Source organism: Coregonus lavaretus (genome assembly GCF_964263955.1).
Source record: "Coregonus lavaretus genome assembly, chromosome: 34".
Taxonomy (NCBI): Eukaryota; Metazoa; Chordata; class Actinopteri; order Salmoniformes; family Salmonidae; genus Coregonus; species Coregonus lavaretus.
Genome location: NC_140021.1, coordinates 31,410,333 through 31,423,337, shown reverse-complemented (window position 1 = coordinate 31,423,337; position 13,005 = coordinate 31,410,333). Strand labels below are relative to the sequence as shown.

Genomic DNA, 13,005 nt, shown 5'->3' with positions numbered 1-13,005 from the left:
TCCCAAGAGAGCTGGAATGGTTCTTAGTTTGTTGAACAGCATAACACTCTTTTCATCACCAAGTTCAGCAGATGGGAACAAATACAATGGCAGGAATTAGCAATGGAGAACTCATCTTGAGACCATAATGTGTTCATGTTTACTGAGAGGAGAGAGGGTCGCTGCTCCAAACTGGGATGACGAGGAGAGCTTATCATGGTTTAACATTCACCAAAAAACAAGCTCTAGGCTATGTCTAAACAAGTAACCACCATACATATTTTCAAGGATTTCTGGGATCCATGAAGACAAACAATAATATTAACATTTATAAAAATAATAGTACATCTCTAGACCATTAAACCAATACGAACACACTTGATTCAGTTCATTAATAAGCCATTGATTACAGTGGCGGCTCCTGAAAAAATTCTCAGGGGGGGCAATTTTTCTGATGATTTAGGTGACCTACACACATTTAAAAAAAGATATGTCCAGCAACAACATGAAGACAGGGGCAGCATATAAGTCAATACTGATATACACATTACTTGCTTCAAAAAGGCCTCATGGTTGAATTGGAAATATGTGCACCTGAGCAAGCAGGAGCTTTTGATAGAGGCTACTGAAAACATTGATGCAAGTTATTGGTAATAAGAAATTTTTATAGACTTCCATATTCTGCCCTCTTGTATAGATTTGTGAAAATGAACAGTGATAGACATTTTGCCTGAAAACAGAATTTGAAAATAATTTCTAGAAAAGGTAAACACAGCTATCTGTATGGCTTTGTAAATATGAACAACCATATTCTGGCCAATTGTATAGATTTGTAAAAAAAATTGTTTACTTTTTTAAAAATGAAAAATAACTATTTTAAACAACATCAACTGTGAACTGATTTGGGCGTGTGTGTGTTAAAGAGACAGACAGGGAGGGACAAAGAGAGAGAGAGGCTACATTACTTGTACTGAAACTGTTCTCTTCTCTCTTTCAATGCAGAAAAGCGGTCAATGACTTTCTCATTGAAATCAGGCATGCTGAGGACTAGTTTACTAGGTACTTTTTAGCTTGCTGCATGATCAAATTCAGCTGATGCGCATAGCAATGCACGTAATGGCCTTTCTTGAAATGCTCACGCACCTTTTGCCTTCTCTCGCCTCATCACACTGGCTCCATCGTAAGCTTGCGCAATGAGTTTGACTTTCACGTCGTCGGCAAAAAGACCGTTCAGTCTCTCCAAAAGGACACTGGCGATTGAGACTGAGGTTGATTCCGAGATGGGAAGGAACTCAAAAAAGCGCTCCTGCACTTTGTGGTTGTCTCTTTGATGTGAACTTCTTTCAAAGAGACAATCGAGTTGCACTGAACGCTATAGCCATCTTGATAGTAGTACGTGAATTGATTGATGCTGCTACCCGCTCTTTTCTTAGTTACGTTCATGGTTACGTTACGTATGACGAAAGCGCGTAAGTGCAAGCCCTCAGAAACCCATAGAGATTGTATTGAAAGCTCTGAAATTTGAAAAAAATAGATTTTACATGGGAGTCTATGACAGACTTCTGGGCGATTTTCAACCTGACTGAAATCGCCCCAAAAGGGGGGGGAGCCATTTGAAGCACGACTTTAGCCTGATTGGACATTTAGTGGCAGTGTGGCACTGTGGCAGATCAGACGTCTAGATTACAACACTGATAACTACTGTTGCCGTGATATAATTGATTAGAAAAAAATTCCCTTCCTTTTCCCGTTTGGCAGTGCGTCGCCCATATCGCCCTATTGAACAGACCGCCCCTGATTGATTAGTTACTTTAGTGTGTTTCTGCTGGGCTAGAACAAAGGCTGTGCCTGACCAAAATCAAAGAATATTGCCTGGAAACATGACCTCATACTGCACTGCCCATATTCAACCACTTGAGGGTACTAGTCTCATAGGGTGGACTAAAACAAAGTGTTCATTCATAATCACAATCGATCAACTTCTAGGAGTTTCACAGAAGACTAGCCTGAAATGATTCTGACTCTCCACGATCTAACACGCCCACTCCTACCCAGTTGTAAGGGCCTGGTCAAAAGTAGTGCACTATATAGGGAATAGGGTGCCATTGGGAACATAACACATGGTAGTGCCATCCGACCATCCTTCTGATTTACTGCAGGTTGTGATAGGATGACGTCATTAGACCACACTTTTATCACATTCCTGGCTGGGAAGGCACTTGAGTTTACAATGGAAGCATGGAGACTTTTTTGAGGAAAATATCCTCCATATGAGTTATGATCGCCACGCTGTCAGGTAATTGGGGTTTATCTTTAGATTAGAGTAAATTACTGTACGTTTTAGTTTAAACCCTATTGAAAAGCAACCCAATATCCTTTGATGTTCAGTCACACAAAGACAGCTGGTCTTTTGTTATATTGTATGTACCATAGAGATATGTGATTCAATATGAAATTCTATGGTAAATGTACCTCCATAGGTGTCTGATTGGTCAATGTTCTCTCTATCAGTAGGAACTACTGAAGATACCAAAAAATGCATTCATGATCTGTATTCTGGAAAAAGCATTATGAAGATGTTTGTATAGCGATGCAAGGAATAAGGCATAGGCTAAACATGGATGACCTGTCTTGGAAAGTTGTTCACGTAAAGAAAGAATCACAGACTAGTGGTCTTATAGTGTTTTGTGTAGTCTGTAAGATCCTTCATCGCCTCATAACAAAGCAGGAGCATTAGTATTCAATCACTACTCAGAGGACGTCACATTTGTCAGTTTCACATGCAGGGTCAGAAGGCTATTGACTGCAAGGAGTAGGGCTACACCCATATTATTAAACGATGGGCATGTACTCTCTCTTTCTCACGCACGCACACACAGACACACAATGCTAACTGGCATTTGTTATATGTGACACAGGCAACAATATCATCGCTATACTTAGTCACAGACACAGCTCTCTAAGATATTGTGAGGAGCCAAGACAACCGATAGTGAATAATAATATGCCATTTAGCAGACACTTTTATCCAAAGCAACTTACAGTCACGTGTGCATACATTTTTACGTATGGGTGGTCCCGGGGATCGAACCCACTACCCTGGCGTTACAAGCACCATGCTCTACCAATTGAGCTGCAGAGGACCAGTATATGAATATTGAACATTGGCACAATATGAGACAGAAATTACACCATTTATTCCTTTTTAAGATGAAGTCCAAGTTATGGGGTCAGCCCAATAAGATTGATCAGAGTAGTATATAGGGCTGCCATGCAACCAGAAGTTCAGGTGTCAGGCTTAAAGTGACCTTTCTATATGTGAATATCATACATTGACAATAACCTTGATAGTCATTAATAAATCTAAGGTCTGCTGTAAGAGGAAATACCCATGTTTAAATACGAAATGTATAAAGTAATCCATTAATGGGACACTGATAATGAGTTAGGCTATACTCTCTCCAATAAGTGGTGTCAAAAATACAGTAACACTGACTAATGATGACAAGCTACATATTTGTTGTACAGTAGGCCTAGTCTATAATATAGGCCAACAGGTAGAGAGGGTCATTTTTGACATTGCAAATAGTCGCACTCGTCAATGACCAACATATTCAAAAGTCACCGGACTAGGTTGGGTCTGCTGCTCTCTCCCTAGAGTTGTGATAGCTTCCCTCTGCTCTGCTCTCGTCTATATTTATCGGGCCTCCACGCCATAAAAGGACGTAACTGCGGTTTGGCCATTCCACCGAGTGCCAATTTTATTTTTGTTGTGTAGACGGCTGCCTTTCCTCTGCTACCGCACCTACCTGCGGCTTTGCCTGGATTTCAAACTTCGTTGACTTACACCTGGAGTTGGATCACTTTTTCCTTTGCTTTCAGCAGTTGGTGGCTTTTTGGGCCTAGGTAAGTTATCTCGATACGAATAACTGATAAGATTTCCGCTTCATCAACCAAATAGAAGTAACCAGAGGTTATTTTTTGATAATTCGTTGTTGAATATTATGTTATGTTTAGTGTGCATTTTGATGGTGTGATTGTTTGCAATGTGAATCCTGTTCTATGCCAGCCTCAGGCGCACACTGCAATTTGGAATTCCAGAGTCACAGGCTCTTCTCATGTTAAAATCATGCCATTATTAGATAGAACAACTACTGAACCAGTGCACCTGTTGCCCTCCACTCATGTCAGTTAACATCCTATGCCTATTGCAGTTTAGAACAGCCATAAAGTATTTTCAAAACAAAGAAGTCTGGAAATCCATTGATTTCCATTAACAGTAAATAGGCCTAGGCTACATCAATCAAGTTATTTGGAAAAACTCAAAAAAATATTTAAATTCTACATCTACCGAATCAATTTGGCTAATTTTACTATCAGAAAAAGTTGTGCATTTTATTCCTCATCCATTGATGTTGATAGTAGGCTACACTTGAGTTGTGTACAGAGCATGAAGATATTGATCTGGCACAATCAATATAATTTCCCCCTAATCCAACAGAGACAATGAAGGTCATGACCTTTCCTCTGTGATTATATCAAGTAACATAATACAATAACAACAATTATCATCAAGACAAATTGTAAATGAAACCAAAACATTAAACAACTAATAGCTTACAAAAGTACATTTTGCAGCAATGCTTTAACTGTATTGATCAAAACCATTCTCAAACACTAGCTAAGCAGACAGGCAGGCTACAAGAGACTCTGTGGGAATTCAGGGCTCGTGCCAGGAACACCGTGCAGGATGTCTGGGTCCATACCTTTCTACCAGAAACAGCACCGCCACTATGATCGTGACTACCGCAGCAAGGAGGTGGAGTCGGCTGTTAGCCAGTACCAGTCGAGTAGCAGCAGCTATGCCACCCGCAGCAGAGCCAGTGCCAGTCTCAGTGCCAGCAGGGGGTAAGGAGGAGAAGGATGCCCTGCAGTACAGTAGCTCTGGCTCATATCCATGCATCCCATCCATACTGGTGTCAGAAGATGGCCCTGCTGCCCCTGTAACCCCATCACCAACCTTACCTCCTATCTCATACATCTGTCAACTTTTCCCATGCCATCCATGGCCTCCACATCAGTCGGTCCTGCTTAGTAACCATCATTTCTCTGCTTTAAATGATTCTTCTTCCACTTCCTGCTTCTACACCTGCAGTATTAAGGTGTTTGACCACTCCCAGTAACATTCTCTAACCTTATCTCTTTTCTCTAAAACCATTCCATAAATATAATATGTCTGTGAATCCTGCATGAAGTTCCAAGTAGTCCTTTATATGGATACTGTGCATGTCGGTGTCTGTTGCACACTGCCCTGTCTGCTTTTGAACTAATGCACTTTTTCTTTTAAGACAACCTTCTCCTAGTTCCCACTATAGTTCAGTTAACCAGAAATAGAGCATCTCACATTCACATTGACTCTGTCGTCATAAATGTTTGATGCAGGCTGGGTGTAAGCAAGCTTTAAAGGAATGCACTGTGTTGCATAATGCAGTGTTATGCTATAGGCCTATGCCATGGCCTATAGACTGAAATAGCATCCTGACCCGTGCATACCATGTCTCTGGGAATGTGAGCTGTAGTGTAGATTCTCTGCCCTAGTTCTCTAAACCCCAGTTTTAATGGTTTCCTTTCTTGAGGTCTTGTTTCCCTGTTAAGATGTTTTATTTTGTTCAGCCAGTACATCCATTGGGGGCTTCCTCTCGCACTAAACAACGATGCTATTTTGCGTGAGTACATAAGGCATAAGGCTTTTTAGCATGCTTCTCTTAGAGCCTTGTAATGCATTGTGATCTGGAGACATGGCTGAAGTTGGCTATGAGTTAAGGTCTTGTTTGGGGTCAGCAGCAGGTAGCCTAGCGGTTAGAGTGTTGGTCCAGTAACTGAATGGTCAATGGTTTGAATACCCGAGCCAACAAGATGAAAGATCTGTGGATGTGCCCTTTCGCAAGGCACTTAACCCACATTTTCTCCAGGGGCGTTGTACTACTATGTCTGACCCTGTAAAACAACACATTTCACTGCACCTATCTGGTGTATGTGACAATAAAACATATTTTTTGGGGGAGATTGCATCCACCTGTGGATTTCCCAGAATTGTTGAATGCAGTGGTCATTAATGTCTTTCAGTGGGTCGTTATTTGCTGTTTGAATTGTTTTATTTAAGGAATTATCGATGAGATATAGGAGTATTTACAAGACTATTCTGGCAATCTATGGACGGCCTAACAACAGTGGTTGTGATTGTATTGAATCACGTGTTGAAATGTTGGCGGTCTCACTCTTAGGAACAACTGGCATCTCTAAATACACTGGCCTTGACAGTGTGCATAGGAGGTCAAAGGGTTTCTGTGGAGCTAATGGTCCCTCATTTGGGCCTTTATGGTTGAACCTCATGCTGTCAGGAATTTACCCAGCTTTCCCTGCCTTTGGGTTAGTGACACCATTGGTCGAACCATAGTACTCTACCTTGTCGCATAGCAATGTCCCTATGGCATAGGCATAGGGAATATAAATGGTGCATTGACAAGACGGATTCAGAGGCCTCAGTAAGAGACATTTTCTCCCCTGTTGATTTTGAAATTGAATAGCCTTTTGCTGTTTATTATAGTCTGATGGTGACATAACAAAAGTTATGAACTGGAGATTGTCCTGGTATTGTGCAGACATACCAATTGTTCCATTAGGAATACTCATTGAATGGGAATTACCTTTCATGCATTCCCATTCTGCAATAAGAGCGATCCTTATCGTAATCCATCTACATATTGATCCTTATTTTACCTGGTAAGGTGACTTATTCTCTTTTACCGCAATGACCTGGAGAAGAGTTACGGGGGGAGGAGAGGGAATAAATGAGCCAATTGGAAGCTGGGGATGATTAGGTGGCCATGATGGTATGAGGGCCAGATTGGGAATTTAGCCAGGACACTTGGGTTAACATTTACATTTTACATTTTAGCAGACGCTCTTATCCAGAGCGACTTACAGTTAGTGAATACATATATATATTTTTATACTGGCCCCCCGTGGGAATCGAACCCACAACCCTGGCGTTGCAAACGCCATGCTCTATCAACTGAGCTACATCCCTGCCGGCCATTCCCTCCCCTACCCTGGACCAATTGTGCGCCGCCCATGAGTCTCCCGGTCGCGGCCGGCTGCGACAGAGCCTGGATTCGAACCAGGATCTCTAGTGGCACAGTTAGCACTGCGATGCAGCACCTTAGACCACTGCACCACTCAGGAGGCTAACACCCCTACTCTTACGGCAAGTGCCAGGAGATATTTAGTGATCACAGGGAGTCAGGACACCAGTTCTCACGTCCCAATCCGAATGACGGCTGAGTGTTTTTCCAACCCTGATTCTATGACTGATACTATGAAGTGGTATTCTCAGGGGTCTTGGAGGGGCAGGGTGGGGAAACAGTTTTCCTGTTCCATAGTTGTCGGTGTTCTGTTGCCTTTCCTCTTTGTTTTTACTCTGAGCCAGACGCTGTGTGGGGATGGAACCCCTTCACCCCTCCGTTTTTACACCCACTAGACTTGTCACCGCCTCCCTTCCCAGGTCACCAGATTTTACAGGGGAGTAATATAGATTCTACATATGAGTGACATACACTGAGTATACCAAACATTAGGAACACCTTCTTAATATTTGCCCTCAGAACAGCCTCAATTCGTTGGGTCATGGACTCTACAAGGTGTTGAAAGCAATCCGCTGGCCCATGTTGACTCCAATGCTTCCCACAGTTGTGTCAAGTTGTCTGGATGTCCTTTAGGTGGTGGACCATTCGTGATACACACAGGAAACTGTTGAGCATGAGAAACCCAGCAGCGTTGCAGTTATTGACACAAACCGGTGCGCCTGGTACCTACTACCATACCCTGTTCATAGGCACTTAAATATTTTGTCTTGCCCATTCACCCTCTGAATAGCACACATACACAATCCATGTCTCAATTGTCTCAAGGCTTAAAAATCCTTCTTTAACCCGTCTCCTCCCCTTCATCTACACTGATTGAAGTGGATTTAACAAGTGACATCAAAAAGGGATCATAGCATTCACCTGGATTCACCTGGTCAGTCTGTCATGAAAATAGTAAGTTTTGTACACTCAGTGTACATTATATACACACACAGGAGATACATATGGCTCCATTTCATATTGTCTGGCAATTGTTTTGTTGCCTATAATGCAGTGTACCATTAATTACGTGTTGATGTACACTACTGGTCAAAAGTTTTAGAACACCTACTCATTCATTGTAGAATCAAAACTATGAAACAACACATATGGAATCATGTAGTAACCAAAAAAGTGTTAAACGAATCCAAATATATTTTATATTTGAGATTCTTCAAATATCCACCCTTTGCCTTGATGACAGCTTTGCACACTCTTGGCATTCTCTCAACCAGCTTCACCTGGAATGATTTTCCAACAGTCTTGAAGGAGTTCCCACATATATTGAGCACTTGTTGGCTGCTTTTCCTTCACTCTGCGTTCCGACTCATCCCAAACCATCTCAATTTGGATGACGTCGGAGGATTTTGGAGGCCAGGTCATCTACTGCAGCATTCCATCACTCTCCTTCTTGGTAAAATAGCCCTTACACAGCCTGGAGGTGTGTTGGGTCATTGTCCTGTTGAAAAACAAATGATAGTCCCACTAAGCCAAAACCAGATGGGATGGCGTATCGCTGCAGAATGCTGTGGTAGCCATGCTGGTTAAGTGTGCCTTGAATTCTAAATAAACCACAGACAGTGTCACCAGGAAAGCACCCCTACACCAGAACACCACCTCCTCCATGCTTTACGGTGGGAAATACACATGTGGAGATCATCCGTTCACCCACACCGGGTCTCACAAAGACACGGCGGTTGGAACCAAACATTTCCACCGGTCTAATGTCCATTGCTTGTGTTTCTTGGCCCAAGCAAGTCTCTTCTTATTATTGGTGTCCTTTAGTAGTGGTTTCTTTGCAGCAATTCGACCGTGAAGGCCTGATTCACGCAGTCTCCTCTGAACAGTTGATGTTGAGATGTCTGTTACTTGAACTCTGTGATGCATTTATTTGGGCTGCAATTTCTGAGACTGGTAACTCTAATGAACTTATCCTCTGCAGCAGAGGTAACTCTGGGTCTTCCATTCCTGAGGCGGTCCTCATGAGAGCCAGTTTCATCATGGCGCTTGATGGTTTTGCGACTGCACTTGAAGAAACGTTCAAAGTTCTTGAAATGTTCCGTAATGACTGACCTTCATGTCTTAAAGTAATGAAGGACTGTCGTTTCTCTTTGCTTATTTGAGCTATTCTTGCCATAATATGGACTTGGTCTTTTACCAAATAGGGCTATCTTCTGTATACCCCCCTACCTTGTCACAACACAACTGATTGGCTCAAATGCATTAAGAAGGAAAGGAATTCCACAAATTAACTTTTAAGAAGGCACAGCCGTTAATTGAAATGCATTCCAGGTGACTACCTCATGAAGCTGGTTGAGATAATGCCAAGAGTGTGCAAAGCTGTCATCAAGGCAAAGGGTGGCTATTTGAAGAATCTCAAATATAAAATATATTTTAATTTGTTTAACACCTTTTTGGTTACTACATGATTCCATATGTGTTATTTCATAGTTTTGATGTCTTCACTATTATTCTAAAATGTAGAAAATAGTAAAAATAAAGAAAAATCCTTGAATGAGTAGGTGTTCTAAAACTTTTGGGCAACAGTCTCTAAGGTGGAGGCTAGAGTACCGGGTGGTAGCCGGCTAGTAACAGTGATTAATTTCCTCGTTTGATATCTGGTACTGACTTCGAACCAAGTAGGCCGGTGGGTGGGGTTACAAATAGCCATACTCAATGATTGGTCTCACGTAATGATCACAGTATCGCGTATGTTGTTAATACTCATGCACGAGTCACTGGTGCCATTTCTATAAGAGAAGGTAAGTCTGACTACAAACGGTACAGCCACAGATAGAACTTGGTACAGCTACACTAACAAATAAATTGCTCAGTTGGAGCGTTTTTTAGCAAATATTGAATACGTTAGCCGAGATGGGAATCAATCGGTCAGTAAAACAGTGCAGGGAAAATTAAGAAACTCAAACAAGAATATAAAAAGATCATAGACCAAACAACAAAAGTGGATCAGAGTCAGACAGTGATATTTGAAGCCATGATGACGCCCGGTAATACATTGAATCTGAAATATAAAATATATTTGGATTTGTTTAGCACCTTTCTGGTTACTACATGATTCCATATGTGTTATTTCATAGTTTTGATGTCTTCACTATTATTCTACAATGTAGAAAATAGTAAAAATAAAGAAAAACCCTTGAATGAGTAGGTGTTCTAAAACTTTTCACCGGTAGTGTACTTGTGATAATCAATTTGGTGCAACCTAAATAATGGTTGTGTTGGGTGTTTGGTTTGTAGTGTCAGGTGTGTGGGTTTTGAGCTGAGAACCCTTTGTATTTTTGGGAGGATGAGGATGTCTGTGTATCTTCCCTTCACCTACTCTCCTATGACCACCATGTTTCATTTTCATTGGTCCTTTTTATGTTTAAAGAGTTTGATATATTAAAACAAGTTCCAAAACCGCACGCTGGTGACGACAGACGATCAACTTTGTCTTAATTCTATCTTATATTTTGTCATTGCAGACATGTCATTGCAGCTTAACCCACCTAAGCCACCCTCCTTGTTGATGATTAATATACCCCATAATACAACCTTTCTCCTCCTCATCCAGCCCTTCAGATTACATTGACATTAACTTTGATGTTATTACACTGTGTTAGGTTGACATTGCTGTATTGACACTATCCTGTGTCTTAGACTTAGTGCATCATACTCTGGGCTGGAGGAGAGCAGACTGAGCCCAATCCCCAAGAGAGCCAAGCCCACCTACCTGGCTATGGACAAAGAGAACCAGATCATCGGCTATGTAGTGCCCATCTTCAGGGGCAGGTAAACTAGTCAACGATCTTTGAACCTTGTGGAGAAGCCAGGGACATTTTGATATCAGTGAGTGGTTCTGACCAATGACCATGAAAATGACCCCACTGCCCACTCTCCTCCCTGGCTTTGCTCCCCCACCTTAGTCAGGAGTATGCCAGTGGGCTTTCAGATACGGAGGAGGCCCGGCTGAAGGAGAGTACTGAATATATGGCCCGGAGGAATCTGTTCACGAGTGGGTTGGAGATGGAGAGGACGGAGCAGACGTCTAGGAAGGTGTCCATGCGCGAATCAGCCGAGCGCATCTCCCTGAGCAAGAGGGTTAGTGCAGGAGTCTTTGTGAAGTCATAGAGGGCAGTATTCCTTTGACACATCACATTGAGGAATACAGAATAATACGCACCTTCGTGACATCATAATGGGGAATATTGAGTCTTTGTCATGTCATAGATGTCAGTAGGGCTGCACAATGAATCGAATTCACATCAAAATCTCAATATTGACATGTACAATATCCATATTGCAGAAGCATGCAATATTTTGAAACGCCACTCAGCCGCATGTAACGTACTCTCCTCAAGTATGGGTAGCTGCAGCCCAATATGGCGACCGGAGTATAGGCGAGTGGGTGTGTCGAAAGGAGTGGGTGTATGGAAAGCAAATCAGCGAACGTCTTACGTGTCTGATTAGGCTGCACAGTGAGCCGAACTGAGTTGCTTCTTACTGGGTATCGGTCGTGTTGCCGGCGGTAGCTAACATGGCAATTTTTTCCCTCCCATTATTTTATTTCAAGTAGGACAGCAGCCTACACAAGAAAAAACGAATATTGATAACCATCTAGATGTCACCTTGATACATACATACATACAGTCTACTAATCAATGGGGAGCAGGGGAGGGCATGAACGGAAACAACACCGGGACACAGTGTCCTTCGCTCCAGCTTGACAAGCACTACTGTTCGGCAACGGCGTGGGAAGTTGCTACCTAGTAGCCAATATCAGGGGGACAGTCAAAGTAAGCACACGCATACAATGCATGAAGCAACAGTACACCCATCATCAGTACTTTTAATAAAAAATAAACAATCGTCAGTTTTATAACTGAAAATGTACAATTATTTGTGTAAAACTAACAGTGAAGTACAACTCCGACTCATCCTCTGGCTTCAAAACAGAAGTCCAAACCCCCGCGGCACGTTAGGTAAGAAACGTAAGAAAAAAAACACAGCTCAATCAAACCATTTAACCTATAGCAGAGTGCTTTTGACACATTCACTCCTTTCCACACGCCCACTACTTTCCTTTCGACACACCCACTCCTTTCCATACCCCACTACTTTCCTTTCAACACACCCACTCCTTTCCATACCCCACTACTTTCCTTTCGACACACCCACTCCTTTCCATACCCCACTATTTTCCTTTCGACACACCCACTCCTTTCCATACCCCACTACTTTCCTTTCAACACACCCACTCCTTTCCATACCCCACTACTTTCCTTTCAACACACCCACTCCTTTCCATACCCCACTACTTTCCTTTCGACACACCCACTCCTTTCCATACCCCACTACTTTCCTTTCAACACACCCACTCCTTTCCATACCCCACTACTTTTCTTTCGACACACCCACTCCTTTCCATACCCCACTACTTTCCTTTCAACACACCCACTCCTTTCCATACCCCACTACTTTCCTTTCAACACACCCACTCCTTTCCATACCCCACTACTTTCCTTTCAACACACCCACTCCTTTCCATACCCCACTACTTTTCTTTCGATACACCCACTCGCCCATACTCCGGTCGCCATATTGGGCTACAGCTACCCCCTCCTCCCTCTTGTGGCTGCTTCACACAAAACCCCGCCCCCTGTCACTCAAGCAGCGCAGTTCCGCCTATCTGTTAGATTCAGGTTGCATGCTGTTCTGTTAGGTCAAATGCAGTCAATACATTGGGCGGATTAGATTATGCTGAGATTAGATTATGCTGATACTCGGGCGAAAGCGGGGAGGGAGGAGCGCCATTCCCAAATCGAACAGAAATCTGTGCCGC

General features: G+C 42.6%; 1 protein-coding gene across 1 annotated transcript in view; it reads left to right on the top strand.

Moving 5' to 3' along the window:
• Positions 1-4,729: 4,729 nt before the first annotated feature.
• Positions 4,730-13,005, top strand: part of LOC311109383 (myomesin-1-like) — a gene marked incomplete at both ends in the record, with an annotated part of 44,929 nt that continues 36,653 nt past the window's right edge. The window contains 3 exons of the mRNA XM_084152238.1: positions 4,730-4,887; positions 10,824-10,955; positions 11,090-11,264. Coding sequence (XP_084008364.1) covers positions 4,730-4,887; positions 10,824-10,955; positions 11,090-11,264 — 465 coding nt within the window. The remainder of the gene's footprint in view (positions 4,888-10,823; positions 10,956-11,089; positions 11,265-13,005) is intronic.